General features: G+C 39.7%; 1 protein-coding gene across 3 annotated transcripts; it reads left to right on the top strand.

Moving 5' to 3' along the window:
* Positions 1-317: 317 nt before the first annotated feature.
* SDR16C5 (short chain dehydrogenase/reductase family 16C member 5) lies at positions 318-15,950 on the top strand. 3 transcript variants are annotated; one of them, XM_041412755.1, is made up of 8 exons: positions 318-422; positions 3,689-4,032; positions 6,636-6,767; positions 7,775-7,874; positions 8,668-8,812; positions 9,387-9,512; positions 10,075-10,203; positions 15,597-15,950. In XM_041412755.1, the coding sequence occupies exons 2-7, from the start codon at positions 3,712-3,714 to the stop codon at positions 10,166-10,168; spliced, it is 918 nt and encodes a 305-aa protein (XP_041268689.1). In that variant the 5' UTR covers positions 318-422; positions 3,689-3,711; the 3' UTR covers positions 10,169-10,203; positions 15,597-15,950. The 3 variants fall into 3 exon arrangements, with proteins under 3 accessions (XP_041268689.1, XP_041268690.1, XP_041268688.1); XM_041412756.1 differs by lacking the exon at positions 15,597-15,950 and adding an exon at positions 12,939-15,563; XM_041412754.1 differs by lacking the exon at positions 15,597-15,950 and having other exon boundaries at positions 10,075-10,416.
* Positions 15,951-16,311: the final 361 nt, after the last annotated feature.

Here is a 16,311-nt window from a genome sequence, read left to right as displayed (position 1 = left end):
CCACCCAACAAACTACTCCGTCCTTTGAGCTTTCGACCCTACTCCGGTCTCAGCAAAGAGCCCACGGAGGATAAGCGTCCTCACGGCCGCAGCTTTCCTTCCCGGGGAGGACCCCACAGCTCCATGCTGGGCCCGCTCCCACGGCCCGGGTGAATCCCATCCCGGCAGCCCCGGGCGGAGCGCGCACAGCGCCGCGGCACCCGCAGTCCCAAGCCCGGCGCTCTGCCGCCGCGGAGTGGCCACGGATACCGACCCCGGGCATCCGCTCAGCCCCGCGCTGGGGCGGGCTGCCTGATAAAGGCAGGGCTGCCTGGCTCCGCCCCGCTGTGCTGCCTGCTCCCTTCGCCCCGCTCTCACCCGCCTGCCTGTCCCAGAGCCGCTGCGCTACGGCGGAAGGCGGAGGTGCTCTGCCTGCCCTTCAGGTCGGTAGGCCAAGGTACTCCCGGTGTTGGGGTGTTGTGGACTAGGGGACGGGACGGGACAGGACAGGACAGGACAGGACAGGACAGTGTGTGCGGGCACTCGGTGGGAGGATCGAGGGCCGTGGGCAGCCGGGCGCTGCGGCCTGGGGAGGGCGGTGAGCTGGTCGCTGCGGCTGAACGCTGCTTGTGGGTTTCTTATGGTGCTGGTTGGGTTGGTAGGCGCGCTGTGCCAAGTGAGAGTGATGTTATCCAGCATCCCCCGGGGCTGAGGAATTTACTGCTGCACTTGGGCAGCCTTAGCTACAGGGCTGCTGTACTTTTGTGGGATCGCAACTCACGCAGTACAGTGAGAAAAATTCATCCTTGTCAAACACTGCTCAGATGATTGCGTGATCAGCCTGTAGTCCTTCGACTAGCAAGGGTGGTCTTCCGTTCAGCTGCCAGCCTCGGTCCTGCTCCTGTGATTTGCGAGCAGTGATGGTCTTTAAAACCCTGTCAGGTCTGCAAGGGCCTGTCCGTGGTGAGGGTTGACATGTACCAATAAGCCTTTGCTGCCCAAGTTATCTGCACTTGAAATCTGTCTGATAAAATGTCCGGGGGAAAAGTCTGTGAGAAGATCAGAGAAAAGAATGAGAAACAATTCTTATCTTCACTTGCTGCACCTGTTGTTGTGAATATGAGGAATGCATTGTGGAGATTTGTTTATCAAAGGGTGGTTTCTTAATTAGCCAATGGTTATGGTTTTTGGATTGGTGGACCAGTTCGGTCCAGGTGTATCATAAGTGTCTATGAAAGCAATGGGTTTCTTAATGATTATATATATAATAAAGAGATTGATCAGCCTTCTGAGAATCGTGGAGTCAGTGCTAATTATTACCCGGCTGGGGGCCTGCGAGGACAATAAAATGTCGTAGAACATCTGATACTTTTCTACTGCATAGAAGCCCTCCACACTTATGTCTGTGTGGACACAGGCATACTAAACAATACAAGGCATCGGAAGTGATCTGAGATTTTATATGTGCCAAAGACCCCCTTAGTTAATTCACTCGTAAATGCATCCCTTCTCACTTTAGTTGATAAGGCAAAATCGGCCAGGTGAGTGGCAAATTTAATTGTCTGTATGGATATGCTTGGTTACAGTAGATGGTTTAATTAGCAATACTGATGCATTGAGTGAGATAGGAGGCCCAGTTAAATCTGGGTTAGGGGAGAGATGTGTCTATGGAAATTAAGCATCTTGTTGAAGGATACAGAGTTGGTCTTCTAATAGGGGGCCTCCTGTGGTCTGTATGCATAAACTTTACTTCATTAAGTGATAGGTACGCTTTTCTGAAAGACCTAAGGTGACCTATAAAAGCCTATTTCTTACTTAAAGAATTACTGTCATAAGTTTTAAACTGAGTTCAAATTGTGTATTGCCTCTGAAGGCAATTGCCTCACTTGGTTTTCCATAGGGATTAACTTTAACATCTTTATCTATGCCAGAGGTACCAGTCTGCTTTCATGCAAGTGGAGGGTTTTAAGTTAAGTGCATTAAATTAGTGCAATCAAGTTAAATTCAGAAGCTGCATTTATTTTAAAGACTTGTTTCTTCTGTTTCAGACTCAGCAAAGACCTCGGGCTTCCAAAAACTTGCACTTTTTATGTGCATGAAATTTAATAACATTTTTGCTTTATAACTCTAGTTTTGCTTAGAACTGTAATATCTGTATAAATAAGAGAGCCTATTACAGGAAATGCTAATATTGGGCCTAGAAAAATGTTGCAGTGCTGTTTTGATATTTGTTTCACTTCTTACTGGAGTTACTGCCTCTGTGCACATTTTGTCACATTTTAATGAGAATGAGGAATAGAAAGTACTCAATAGAAAGCATTCACCCCATGACTTTGCCAGAAAGAACTTGTTTTCCTACCCGCTATGTCTGTGGCAAATGTTTTTTCTGTTATCAGAACAGTTTTAAGATGTTCCAATGTTTCTGCCAGAAAACTTTCTAAAATAACTAGCTCTGCTCTAGCAGAGGCCTGTTTCTTTTCAAGGCTGGCCTAGTTTCCCATGTAGAAAACCTGAGATTTGTGGTAACACGTGTATGTTCACATGCTACATTTCATGAACTTTGCTCAGAGTGGCAGAGACCTAAGTTACTTATCTGCTGGCCCTTGTCAAACACGATTACCTGTACACATAGATAGCAAAGTTAACTAAGAGATGTAATCAGGCTGGATATGTCTAAAGGTTGCTAAAGGTGCTAAGTGTCCAAAAGTGCTAATGGTTGAAGTGTAGGTGCCAGCATGCTCTACCTTTAGCTGAGAAAGATGATGTTATTGCTTCATAATTTCTTGCAGCTTTTATATACTGGAAAATGAAATAACATTCCTCCAAGGACTTAAAGGCCTGTTTGGTGTCGGCATTACTGGGATGTGTAGAGATTGCAAGGTTAAACATATACCTGAGGTGGTATGATTCAAGCCTATGACATTTGCTTAACTCAGGGAGGTGAAGAGAAGAAACTCAACAGCTTTGCAGTGCATTCTCAAAGAACTATGTTCAAATGCAAAAGCAGGCTCTCCTCAATAACGGTAGTACAGGTAGCTGAAAAGTCAGTAGTGACAAACAGGTATTAACCTAGTGTGCTTTGGAGATTTATAAGCATATTGCCTTCTGAAGCTCCTTATGCTTAATGATTTTTCAACACAGTTGGGACTGTGAGTTGTTCTGCATGTGATTTCATGGTGACAAGGAGTGCCTACAAAGCAAAAAACATTGTGGTCCTAAAAGCAGAATTTTTCCTGGCCTATAGGACTAGTTTGTGAGCACTGAAATTCTTTGATCAAACCATAAGTTTTGATTTGTAATTGTCATGCATTTCTGTTTGAGATGCTCAATGGGCATATTTTTATTATTAGTAGTAGTATGTATTTATTTCAGATTTTTGTCCACATTTTGTCAGAGAATGAAACCCGTGGCATGAGGGATGGTGAATTTCTAAAGCAGATGAGAGCAAGTGTTTCCTATTACTGCTGAATGGTAAATGAATTGTATACTTCATCCTGGAGGAAAGTGGAAGCAACCTGAAGACAAGATAGAAACAGGCCAAATGGATTAGATATGCAGGTGTAAATCTATATATTTCTTTGAAACAATACTCAAAAGCAGGGTAGAGAAGATATTTCGAATGGATCTGAAAATGTTTTTGCAATGTTGATGTTTGCATTTTCTCCATGGTTTACCCTATCTGGTAAATGTTTTGGGGTTTTTTTATCAGGTATCTGAAGAAATAGCCTGAAGATGAACTTCTTCCTGGAAACATTAAAATGTATTGTACTTCTTGTTTACTACTTGCTGGAGTCACTGGTGTTCTTGGTTGTTCCTGGACGGAAGAAGAATGTTAGTGGTGAAATCGTATTAATAACAGGAGCGGGAAGTGGCATTGGAAGACTCTTAGCGTTGAAGTTTGCCAGCCTTGGCGCCACGGTGGTCCTCTGGGATATTAATCAAGAGGGGCTCAACTGCACAGTTAGACTGGCCAGAGAAAAAGGAGCAGGAAGAGTACACTCCTATGTCTGTGACTGTAGCAAAAGACAGGATGTCTACAGACTAGCTGACCAGGTAAAGTGTATTATTTGTGGCTTTGACATTATTCCAGGATGAGTGCAAGCGCGGGTGTAAGATGCATGAGTAAGTTTTCTAGTGGATTCAAAACAAGAGATTAAAGTTAATTCATTCTGAATGTATTGTACTTCCTATCTATTTCAAGAATTCTGGTTTTTAGAGTTGACTTGTGTATCTTTGTTCCTTAAAAAGTAAAAAGAGCTGGCTCTTTTTTTCAGTAGCTCATTTTAACTGGGTAGCTTCTTTTTCATTCATTCAATGACCGAGCAGGCACTTAATCATGAAGTGCGGAAAATCAATTTATTGAAGCTAAAGCAGTATTTCAAGTTCTGGCAGCCTTTTACCAAAAGACCATACATTGTAAAAAGGATTAACTGCTTAGGCAATTTCCAAATAATTCCATTGCTGTGAAGAGATTTTGGCAGACTTACTTTATCTGAATTAATAAATGTATCTTGATGTCAAATATTTCTTTCTTTCATTTCTGAAGAGCTTTGTAAACATAGCATGTGGTTAGATAATTTGGGCAGACTTGCCAGCAGTATTGCCAAAAGCTAAAATTCTTAAACAGTTTCAAGTCTAAGAACTTGTTCTCATTCACTTAAAATTTGCAAAACTTAATTACTGAACTAAGTGATTTCCACAGTGAGCCTTGCGTGGGGATGATTTTTTTTTAACAATAAATTCAGCTGTCTTCAGGAACATCTTTTGGTTGAAATAATGTTTTGGTGCTCTTTAATCAGCTCTAGCCTTCTGTATTTTTCTATCTGTTCAAAAATGACTATGATAGGCTTTCTGATACGTGAAGCTTGTGTATGAATTGCAGCTTGTTAGAGGCTGGTGCTATTGGTTTTGTATTCCAGTAATGCTGATCAGCCTGGGTCCCCCTTGCAGCTGTTACATCAGCTGAGCTGGACATCTGCTGTCCTTGCAGAGAAGTTGCATGTCGCTCCGTAGGCCTGTAGCTGTGCTTCCTGCTGAACTGGGACAGCTGGAGGAAGAATATTGTAGTGTGAAGGATACTGTGATGAAGCAGATGAAAATTAACCTTTAGGTTTGAGGACTTGAACCGAGGCTAGCGCTCTGGGCCCATGGAGAAAAGCAGTGTCTGAGCCATGCTGGCGAAATTTGAAAAAGAGAACAGGATGTAGATCTGTGTGACATGGGTTCAGGATGATGCAAACAGAGCTTGCAGGAACTAAGAATTTGCAGTAGGGTCCAGTGCATGGTCTCTCATTTAAAACCTTCTGTCAGCCATTCAGTATCTGTCAGATTCACTAATAATCCTCATGCTGATCTGCATAGAAGAAAACACCTTACTACCATTATTTCAGAAATGTCATGTCCTACTCATGATGTAGAATCATCCAATCTCAGCAGTTACAAAAAGACTTTAGTATTAGATGGTGCTTGGTGCCACTGCTTAATTCATGCAGCGTAGTAGACTTTGGCTCTTAGTGTTCATATCTTTGGAAGGTACGACAGCATGTTTCCAGGTCCTTTTTCCTCTTCTGGTGATTCAGCTTTATGCAGGATTGGAGTTTTGCAAGACTGTGGTGAACTAAATTTATGCTGGTAGGGCAGGATATGTTTGAAAATTTTGCTCCTGATAAAACAGTTTTAAAGCCAGAATGAAATGTGTGTGGATCTTTAATGTGTGTTTCATGAGCCACACAGAGACAGCAAGAAAAAATGACTTACGTAGGAAATCGTCCCAAAGGTTCTGCATGTATCATGTATCAGGTTGTTGTTTCTTTCCTGTACCAACACGATGAAGGACAGCCTTTTGGCTATTGAAACCTATAGCTTAAAATTTATTTCTAATGTCTCTGTTCCAGAAGTACCCAACTCCTAAAGCTTAGTTTAAAAAATAGACATGATCAGAGCAAGTTTAAGGAATACGAGGAAGTGAAGCTAGAATAAAGGATAGGTGATAAATTATTCTTTAATTCTTCACTGTGTTACCCATTTCATTTTTCCCAGATAGTTCAGATCAATGACCTGTGTCTCAAATTCTGTATTAAATATTTTAATTCTCCTTTGGCAAGCTGAGATAATGCCTTGCAATCAGCTGGCCTACACTTGTTCTCTCAAATGGGTCTGTTCATGAATGTTCTCAGTCTGGAGCTAAAATGAAAACTATACCTCCTCTTACTGAGTTTAATGTATACGTATTATTTTTTAGCCAACTTAATTTCTGGGGTAGAGTGTACCAGATTCTAGTCCAGATTCTGTACCGATTCTAGTCTAGTTTTAAGATGTGTTTACTTAGACATAATAGAAAAATACTTGTTGTGTTAGTTAAGCCTTCTGCATTAAAGACTTATCTGGAACATTTGTCCTTGGAAACAGAGGTGCTGAAAGCAGAAGCTTGTGTGGAGCTATTGGGCTCCACAAATCTGAAGAAAATCTATTTGAGAGCTCACCTTTAAAAAGGTGTCAGGTGAGACTGCAAGAACATGATGTGTTTGGATCTATAACAAGCATAAGTTCAACTTACTTAAATGTGTAATATTTCTGTTTGTTAAGTTTTCATAAATAATGCTTGGAAAGAATGTTTTGTATTTATTGCACACTCTCTTGATGCTTTTTTTTTTTAGGTTAAAAAAGAAGTTGGTGATGTCAGCATCTTGATCAACAATGCTGGTATTGTAATTGGGAAGAGATTTCTTGATTCTCCAGATTCACTCGTAGAAAAAACCATGGAAGTGAACACAATGGCACACTTCTGGGTAAAACCTGTATTTAGCCTACACATACTAAGACATTCTTTTAACATGTTTTCAATGTTAATTTTGCCTTTTGAATTGAGGAAAACATGCAAGGATATAGGGCTCTTTGGAAGTTCAGTCAGAAATGATACAAGAAATTATTTATTTGCTCTGGAGTCTGTAAAATTTTTTTAAAAGCATGGAAGAATGGATTCTTTGGGAATCTCTAGTGTAGGCAGGTGGAAGCTCTTCACATTTAGAAATTCTCTTAAGAATTGAAGTCTACCGTCTGCTAAATTCTGAGGCTAGTCATAAGTTACAGTCTCATTATTAACTGATATGAAGCAGGTCCATGTTAATAGTTGCTGCCCCTAGTAACAGAGAAGTGTTCAATTCTACTTCAGTTCTTCTGTTCTGTTAGTGTTTTAGTTGTTCTGTGGCTGTGATAATTTCAGTAAGAAACACCACATGTTCTGATAATCCTCTTGATAATAAGTGAAGCTTTTGTCCAGAATGACTAACCTGGTGTGCTTTTTCTTCCTTTCAGTGAAGGCAGGTCACCTATATGGTGCTTTTATCATAAAGAATTATAAAGAGAATATTCAGTCATGTTTCAGTTTATTTAGAAATAAATAAATTTAATCACAATGATTTAGTTAATTTAATAGAAGGAAAACATTAAATTAAAATCTTTGCCATTTCCCAAAATTTGCATTGAACACTTAATTCTCATTTGAAAGAAACTTCATTACTAGATTAAGCCATATATTTAGCTTTCTTCAAGTTACCATCTATCTTTGGTAGTGCTCCTGGGGTGGGAACTCCCCATTTAAATAGTTGAATGTTAGAGTTCAAACAACATGTGGTTCAAGCTCCACATACATACACAGATCCTTTCCATAATAGAAGGGGGAAAGCTTATTTAAACTGTTGGGAGAATTTCTCTAAAACCATCAAATGCCTTAAAAATATTATGGCGTGTAGCTTACTTGGTAAAATGTTACATTACAATTCTGATTTATTTGCAGACTTACAAAGCCTTCCTCCCAGCAATGATTGCTGCTAACCATGGACACTTGGTTAGCATAGCAAGCGGTGCAGGACTGTGTGGAACCAGTCAGGCTTCAGGTAGTGTATTCAAGCTAATATTAATTGAAGTAATAAGTGTGATTTTAAACTCTGAAATCAGTATCCATGAGGGAAAAGAAACCTAACTTACTTTGAATTTCTGGATCTTTCTGTATAGTTAAAGCAAGTAGACAGTCTTTCAAGACAGCTGACCTTAAACAGACCATTTCTTTACAAAGCGTTTTCCAGAAGCTCAGCAGTGCTGTGAAACAGGTTTTTCTGCCAAGGCAGAAGGATCTAGAAGCCATATAAACTTTGGAAGCTGAGAACCTCAATATTAAAATTTACTTGCATGTTTCTGGTAGGGAAGAGGTCACTTTAGATTTGGAGGAAGCTCAGAAGGCATTTCTGGAATGTGTATACAAAGAGGGCAGAATATAAAATAAGGTGACCTAGCAGTAAGAGAAATCTAGTTCCAAGAGGGTGATCATAAGTACAAACTGAATTTCAAGTTGAAACCACATTAGAGAGTCTTGAAAACAGGAGTTTGAGGCATAATAAGTGAGTGCATGGATTTAAAGAAAAAATGGTATGAAAAAATAATTTCATTTACCATAGTTTGTTAGAGAGTGGAAAAGTGGTAGCAGGGATGTCATGAGAAACTCTCTGTCTGCCAGTCTAGAACAACAGTTGATTTAGGAGAGGAAAGAAAAGGAATGAATCAGATCAAAAGCAAATTTTAACCTAATCCTGAAAACCATTCCTATTCTGATGTGAAGTGGTTTAGTATTGGACAGTAAAGTTTAATTTGTAAATTTAAATATTTAACTACAATTAATGTTTTATTTTACAGATTACTGTGCAAGTAAATTTGCAGCAGTTGGTTTTGCAGAGTCAGTTGATACGGAGATGAGAGCTCTGAGAAAGACTGGTGTTAAGACAACAACTGTGTGTCCTTATGTCATAAACACGGGAATGTTTGATGGTGTTAAATCCAAGTGAGTAAACTCTTGTGAGTTTTTTTATGAAAGTTGCATTTTTAGCATGTTATAAATCCCTATTTCCTTTATGAAAATCAAGAGCCAGGCTTTTTTCTGCTTGTTTTATGTTTAACGCTTCACATGGGTGTTAACAGTGCTGTCCAGTGACTGGGCAACTCAAAAGGCCTAGGTACTTTAGTATTCATTTAAGCTGAAATGTGAAACATAATTGTGTCCTTTCCTTTGCAGAAGCCAAATGCTCCATTTGTTCTCTCTGGTTTCCTAACCCCCATTCTCCTCCTGAAATTGATGGCATAGCTTTGCTCAGTATGCACGTATAGTGACAAAGTTTAGGAGCCAAATAAAAGTCTGGTGTGTCTTAATACGAGGTCTCTGGTTTTCTCTTATGAGAGGTCATATGGGGGAAAATAACAATGTCCACTCACTCTGACATAATGCAGATTCTGTTGTTCATAGGACTTGTGGTATTTATTTCTTTTTTTAGTTGAATAACTGTAAAATTAAGACTTTTTTGAAGAAAATGTGAATCCAAAGCAATTTGTATTATAGCAATAAATATTCTCTTTTTCAGGTGGCCACATGTGCTTCCTGTTCTGGAGCCAGAGTATGTGGCCGAGAGGATAATCAGTGCTGTTCGGCAGAACCAAGAAGTCTTGTTTATACCACGCATCATCTATGTTTTCTATTTTTTGAAAAGGTAAGTTATGTTTCTTTCCCTCTCTCTCTTTTCTGTCTGGGGATGCTTAAAGTATGAAAGAGACTTCTACTTTCTGGTTTGAATTTTCATTAAGTTATGCACATTTTTGGAAGGGGTTTGTTTGTTTCTATGGGTTCAGTCTACCCTTGGGCCACAGAACAATGGCAGCAATGTCTAACTGTGCCTTGCTGACTCCACTGGGGTGCAGTTTTACTGGGGGCTGTAGAGACCACCTCTTCTCCATAACTGCATGTCAGATAATTATTGGTTGGAAAAGGCCTCTGAGATCACTGAGTTCAACTGTAAACCCATCTGGTGTCTTGCTCTAGCATTTGGACACTTTTGACTCTGTTGCGAGCCAGGTTGGAATACTGGTCTAACTATAACTCAGGCTGCCAAATGAGTATAAAGGATCTTTTGAGAGGACCAGTGGGTCTATATTCTAAAGAGCATACTGCCTTTGCCAGTATTAGCCAGGTTAAACTAATTGTGACAAAACTGCACAACTCTTCTGATCTCTCTTTTTCTTTTTGTCTTCTTCTTCCATGTCCCTACCTTACAGTTTCCTACCAGTGAAAGTGACTGTTCTTCTTTTAGACTACTTTGGACTCCTTGATCTCATGAATACCTTCAAAGGTCGACCAAAGAAGGAGTGAAAAAGCACAAAAATTCAGAGACCAGCAGCTCTAAAGTGGGTGTTGAAGTTAGTTAGAGGTGGTGGTGGGAAAAGTTTGCTTCACTAGCAGCTGTGAACTTTGGGTGCCTCATTTCTCAATAGCAACAAGACTTTTAAGAGTTGCTTTTTAACTGGCTCTTAATCAACAGCTTTCATCTGAACTATTGTTTTTAGTCCAGCAAATTGTTTTCTTTTCATCTCATTATGAAAATACATTAATTGAATTTAGTTGCTTTGGTTTATAATGCCTTAAATAGGATCATGCATCACAAACCAATGATTGGCAACTTTGGGGGGAAGAAAAGACCAAGAAACCACATGTATTTAGCAAGTAGCCAGAAAAGCCTGTAGTGGATCTGACTTCTTGCTGCCATTCAGTGAGCCGTGAGGATGGGCTGTACTGCTGGTGCCATTACCATTCCCTGGTAAGCTGAGGAATTCAAGAATTTCCTCACACAACAGATTCTAACCCATACAAATGAAAGTTTTGTGAGATAAAAATATACACTGTGTTGGTGAAAAAAACAATTACGTTACTTTTTGGAGGTGTGATCTCTCAACTCACAGATGGCAATGGATGTTGGAGCAGGGACAGGGAAGGATATGTAAATGAAGCATTTGTACTGCTAATCTATTTTGTGCCTAATTTATTTTAAAAGCTAATACTATGACTGCAACTTTGTAACAGAAGTCTTTGTATCTTTTAAGTACAGTATTTTAAGAACTATTTTAAATTGTCATCTCCTAAGAAGTATAAACTTGTATTTGTAAAGCATGAGACTGCCAGTCTAGGTGGGCTATTCAATGTCTCATCAAAAGAGACAACGAACTACTAAAACCAAGGTTGTTGTGTTGTATAAGTGGGGTTTCTCTTGGGGTTATTTCAGAAAGGAATGATGTTGACAGAACTGAATGGTATCATTGCAGCCATCCTTTGAGTAACAGCATAATGTTGTGCTTCTCTGAGTTGGGTGACAGGTTGCCTTGTGTCTACAGAGACTTGTTTTACTTTTCCTTTACTCTTAGGACTGTCCATTTATTTTCAGCATATGCTAAGGAGACGTTGCCCTTTTTGACAATGGATGCTTAGAAAGCTACCTTGACCTTTTGTAATCCAAAACAAGAAAAAGGAAGCTTATGTGTACATCACTTCTGTACATGCTAAGTCAACTTCATCTCACTCTTCTCTGCTAGCAATTGCTATAGCAATTGAAACAGTATGGAGAAAAGGAGGACTTTTTTAATGGGGAGTCTTTTTTTCTTTCATTGATGGCCTAGAAACTACCTTAATTTCCCTTGTCTATACAAATAGTAAGGTTTATTAGCAGAGACAGGTTCACATGGAACTACTTTACTACTGATGAGCAAGAAACACTGAGTAAAACAGGTGTGTTAAAAATCACCTTACTTTTACAATGGATTGCTGAGAACTAGAATTCAGACTGATGAAGAAGAGATTTGTTTCAATCTCCTTTCAGATCTTCTGCTTTTCTTCCTCAAAATGTTTACTCATTTTACAGTACACCTCAGGAAACAGAAGTTAACCAAGTAAAAAAGAGATTGTCTCAATGTGCAGATCTTACACACATTTCACAATTTAGTGTTCACAAATTCCACCACTAATAACTATGTGCTGTATCTGTGTCTTCAGCCTCCTCACATTTGTATACTAACAGAACATGCTTTTCCCTCCTGGCTATGAAGTACTAAATATGCAGAGTTCTGGAGCAAAGGGGAAAAGTGAGCTCTGCATATGAACACTATGAGTATCAAACTCCAGCTTGAGAGCAAGTAGCTTTTCGTTTTTAGTGTCTTTGTGAACACCTTCTGCTGAGGAAAATTAGAAGCAGTAGGTCTGGCTGTAGGATTTGGGGATTTTCAGCAGGTTCATGTTTGTCACAGCCCTAGGAGGATTTTACCTGATAATCTGTGCCAGATAAATACATCTCCAAGGAATTTTCCTACTTCACACAATCAGTGGAAAGGATCTGTGCTCAATTAAGTTCTGTATATCTCTAAGGTTAGAAACTCTACAACCTCTCTGGGTAACCTCTTCTAGTGTTTGTTCACGCTCTCTTTAAAAATAGATAAATGAAAATTATGTGTAAATTGAATGTACTTTATTTCATGTCCTTTCAGAGGATACCAGTAAGAGTCTGAGTTTCATGCCTTCCTTTTAGGTACTTATACACATTGGGGCTCAGCCTTTTCTCAAGACTAAGCAGTGCCAGAAATCTCAACCTCTCCTCGTATGGCAGGTGCTCCAGTATCTTAATTATCTTTGCAGCTCTTCACTGAACTCACTGAGCATATGCAAAAACTAGTTATGAGTATATTCTTATGTCTTAGAGACCAATTTCTGTACTAGGCTGAGCATGCATAATATGTCATACAGAGCTTCAGGAGAAAATCTCTGCCTGCTAGCTGTCCTAGTAGGAGTACACAAATAATGGCTTTTATATAAATGTGCTGCTACCACATTAAACATTGTGATCACTCGTAAATTACATCATGTACCTGGAGGATAACAGCCTATCCTGTGGTGGTTTTATCTCGCCCATCTCCTATGATGGCAAGACAGATGTGGAGTTGCATCCAGGAGGTCAAATAGCACACATCCTTCCCCTGTGTTCAGGAGGTTGCTTGGAGTGGGTGTTTGGATCTTCAATTGAGATATAAATGTCTTAAGATAAAAGGTGGCTTACTTCCAGCATAACAATGATCTTGACTGATTACTTTCCTGATGCCAGGGTCTTTCCTTCCGCTCTCGGCAAGAAAACTCATGGAAGGATCACTGTGACAGCCAAACAAGAAGATAAAACTTGAAAAGGAAGAGCATTTCATTTGTGACAGCATAATGTCTGACTGCTGGACGATATATCAGGCAGCTCCTACAAAAAACTTACTGGTTTCACGGCCATTGCCTGAAATTTTAAATAGTCTCTCCGCAAAAATGACTGTCCCAAATTTGACTGGGATGGCTGCATTAGCCTAATAATAATGGTTATGGTGATTCAAAAGCAATCCATGGTATTTTATTGCATGCTGTATTTCTTTTCCATGTGAGATCATATTCCTGTGGTAGCAGAAATCTTTCTGTCCCCTAATACTTCAAAACATTGAGAACATAGTACCAAGAAAAATTAACTTGATTAAATCCTCTGAACAAGATTGAGAAGGGAGACAAACAAAAAAGCAGCAGCTGAGATACAAGCTCCATTATTATTTTATGAATTTGGAATTCATACCCAGGAGCTATGTGCACCTGCTTGGAATCTGGTGTTCATGGTGGTCTGGTTTCATTTTAGGAAGGAGCCAAGCAGATAGCTCTTTGGTAACTTTCTTCAGGGCAGTTGATCTTCCAAAGACACCAATGTGAACTGCATAGTTTGCTAAGCAGCTGTTCAAAGCCATAGGCTTTGTAAAATAAGCATTTCAACAAAATAACTTAGCTTCTCTCACTGTTTTTTTCTTTGCTGTCACAATCAAGACAAATTATTTTGGATCCACAGTTACCAGATATTCTAGGAAAATGCGGGATTACTGTCTCTCAGGTGACACTTAAAAATGTGTTATCAATGCCTCAGTAGGTGGGGTAGCACTACAAGCAGGGACTTCTGTCCACTCACTGCATGACACACTTTCTGTCTAGTCTTAGGTGTCTCCAGCTTGATTATATTTTCTCTGCCTTTCAAAGCTTCCAAGCTAAGAGCCTGAACTTCTGTGATAGCCTGCGGCCTATGGCTGAGGAAAACATGGCTCTGCCTAGAGAAGAGAAGAGGAAAAAAAAAATCACACCTTCTTCCTTTGCCCTTGGCAATATCACACTAGGAGGAGCACCCTCAGGATTGCTACAGAGCTGTTGAAGACAAAGGTGTGACAAGGACAGAAGTTGTATGCCATGGTGCTCTGTGTTGTTGCATCTGCTGGATAGTTACTACTTGATTTAAACAAACCTTGATTCTTGGTACAGAAATTCCTTGGTTCTGTGTTGAGAAATTTCACCCCTTATCCAAGGTCAGGCATAACCATATCTAAGGAAACATTCTTCTGCAGGATTTGTAGTGGAGTAGTCTTCCATAATCCCTGCCCAGGAAGGAAGAACCCTAAGATATATTGTTACACTTTTGCCTCTCCATGTCTTGGGGTCCAGAGGCAGCAACCCTGGCTTTGGCACAGAAAGAAGAATCAACAGAGCCAGAGCACGAGCAGCAGCAGCAACCCTGTCAACACATGCAGCCAACAACAATTAAAGAGGTTCTAGCTGAACAAGTTTGGCCTGTTGGTACCATAAACTTCATGCCTAGAAGGTGCCATTTTCTAGGCTACCTGGGTGATGGTGCAGTTCCCCTGGGCAGGTATCTGCATCACCTCTATTAACTGTATTGCTGTAAAGGCAGCTTGCTCAGAGATCAATGCAAGGTGATACATGATAGCTGAGGAATCTGTTGAGCACATGGTCTTTAATGATTGTTCCCCAGAAATGGGAATTCTCGTTGGAAGGTTAACATGGAAGGTCTTCTCTGTATTCTAGAAAACACACTTTGCATTATTTATTGTCTGCATATTTCTGTCATGATAAGGATGATTAACCCTGAAGCACACTCATGCAATTCACCATGCACAGCTAATAAAGTTACAAAACTGATTTGAATCATGCTACAGTTACTGCAGAATGTCCTACCTGTGTTTTGCGGAGCTTCTAACAAGTTAAGAGAAAGCTGTCAATTCCAAGAAATCACATCTGTCAAGGGTGCTGTATGCAGAAAGAGCAAATATCACTAGAATAGTCAGGTGAGGTGCTTGTTTGCAGGTTTTCCTTCAGGAAGTATGTAATTTCTACCCTCTGGTATTTAGTCAGTCTCTTAACAGAGGATGGGAGTAATTGACACTGTGCCTAGTTGAAATTTCTGTGTTAAAATTTCCTTAAAACAAAAAAACAAAACAAAAAAAACACCCACCAAGTTAATTCCACCAAAAAGAAAATAAAAATACTTGAAGCAGTTAGGGCCTGCTGTAGCAATTATCTCCACCGGCAGCAAGAGGCAGAAATCTGTTTCCAACCTCGCTTCTGAGCCAAGGGCTTGGAAGACAGCTATGAAACCAGTTTATTCAACCTTTATTTTTTCCACGTTGACAATGAAATGTCTGACTGCCCTCTTTCATGCTTTTAGATCCAGATAATTTTATCTTCAATGACATTTATTACAACATCTTAGGGATTATGGATTGGTCCTTAGCATTCAGGTAATTGTAAAAACAAAGTATCTTTGCTTTTAATTTGTGTGTGATTGTAATTCTGCCTGTCTAAATGGGTCAAGTTTTCAGCTCCCATTCAAAGGGGAGAGAGCACTTAAACAATTGCTTCACATTCAAGAAATAATGTCCTGGCATCTGCTTTTTCCTAGATTTGGAATGAGGCAGCTACAGTTGTTGGAAAAGAACTACAGTATCCAAAGTGGAAAACCCCCTTAGAAAAGAAGACTGGAGGAGGGATAAAAAAAGTGAGGAACTTTAATTCACCAGTTCAAATGGAAATCCACTAAATATGTGGCGAGTGCAAGACAAGAGGGAAGGATGATATTGGTGATATTGTTGATGAGTAATAGTTGGTATATGGTCTCCTTGTGGGATGTATCAGAAGACTTCCTTTTGGTCCACAGGATTCTTGAAGGCTGGATCAATTTCTACTGTTCTAGAGAATTTCCAGACCTAAAATAGGGGTAGGTTTGCATTGTGTCTCACAAACAAGGTATTTTGTAAAAAGGATAAGCACTTTGGAAGAATGGAATCTAGGAGATATATATATATATATATATATATATATATATATATATATATATATTCACACTTCAGTTATACATATATGAAGTATAATGTTTAGATTTTGTTTTGATTCTGCATGCACAGCAGTATAAAGAGGCAGACAGGAAGGTTTCCAAGCCTATCCCCTTTTAAAAGTCTTTTCATCTAGTTTTTGCAATTTAGTGTACTGTAGCCAGTTTGAAATTTACATCTGAAGCCAGGTAGTTACTTGTCTGTCAGATTATTTAATCTCTTATCACAAACATTTTATGGGGTAGTACCCCTGACTACTAGGAACCTAGACTAAGGAGACAGTGG

The sequence above is a fragment of the Onychostruthus taczanowskii genome, unplaced genomic scaffold (genome assembly GCF_017590055.1).
Source record: "Onychostruthus taczanowskii isolate IOZ18803 unplaced genomic scaffold, ASM1759005v1 scaffold4, whole genome shotgun sequence".
Classification (NCBI taxonomy): domain Eukaryota; kingdom Metazoa; phylum Chordata; class Aves; order Passeriformes; family Passeridae; genus Onychostruthus; species Onychostruthus taczanowskii.
The sequence above is the reverse complement of the archived record's forward strand: the minus strand, read 5'-3'. Positions and strand labels throughout refer to the sequence as shown.

Excerpts from the sequence above, each read along its gene's own strand:
- SDR16C5 (XM_041412755.1), top strand. The coding sequence starts at position 3,712 with ATGAACTTCTTCCTGGAAACATTAAAATGTATTGTACTTCTTGTTTAC. Across the intron at positions 4,033-6,635 it reads TCTACAGACTAGCTGACCAG|GTTAAAAAAGAAGTTGGTGA; the intron begins GTAAAGTGTATT and ends TTTTTTTTTTAG. Across the intron at positions 8,813-9,386 it reads TTTGATGGTGTTAAATCCAA|GTGGCCACATGTGCTTCCTG; the intron begins GTGAGTAAACTC and ends TCTCTTTTTCAG.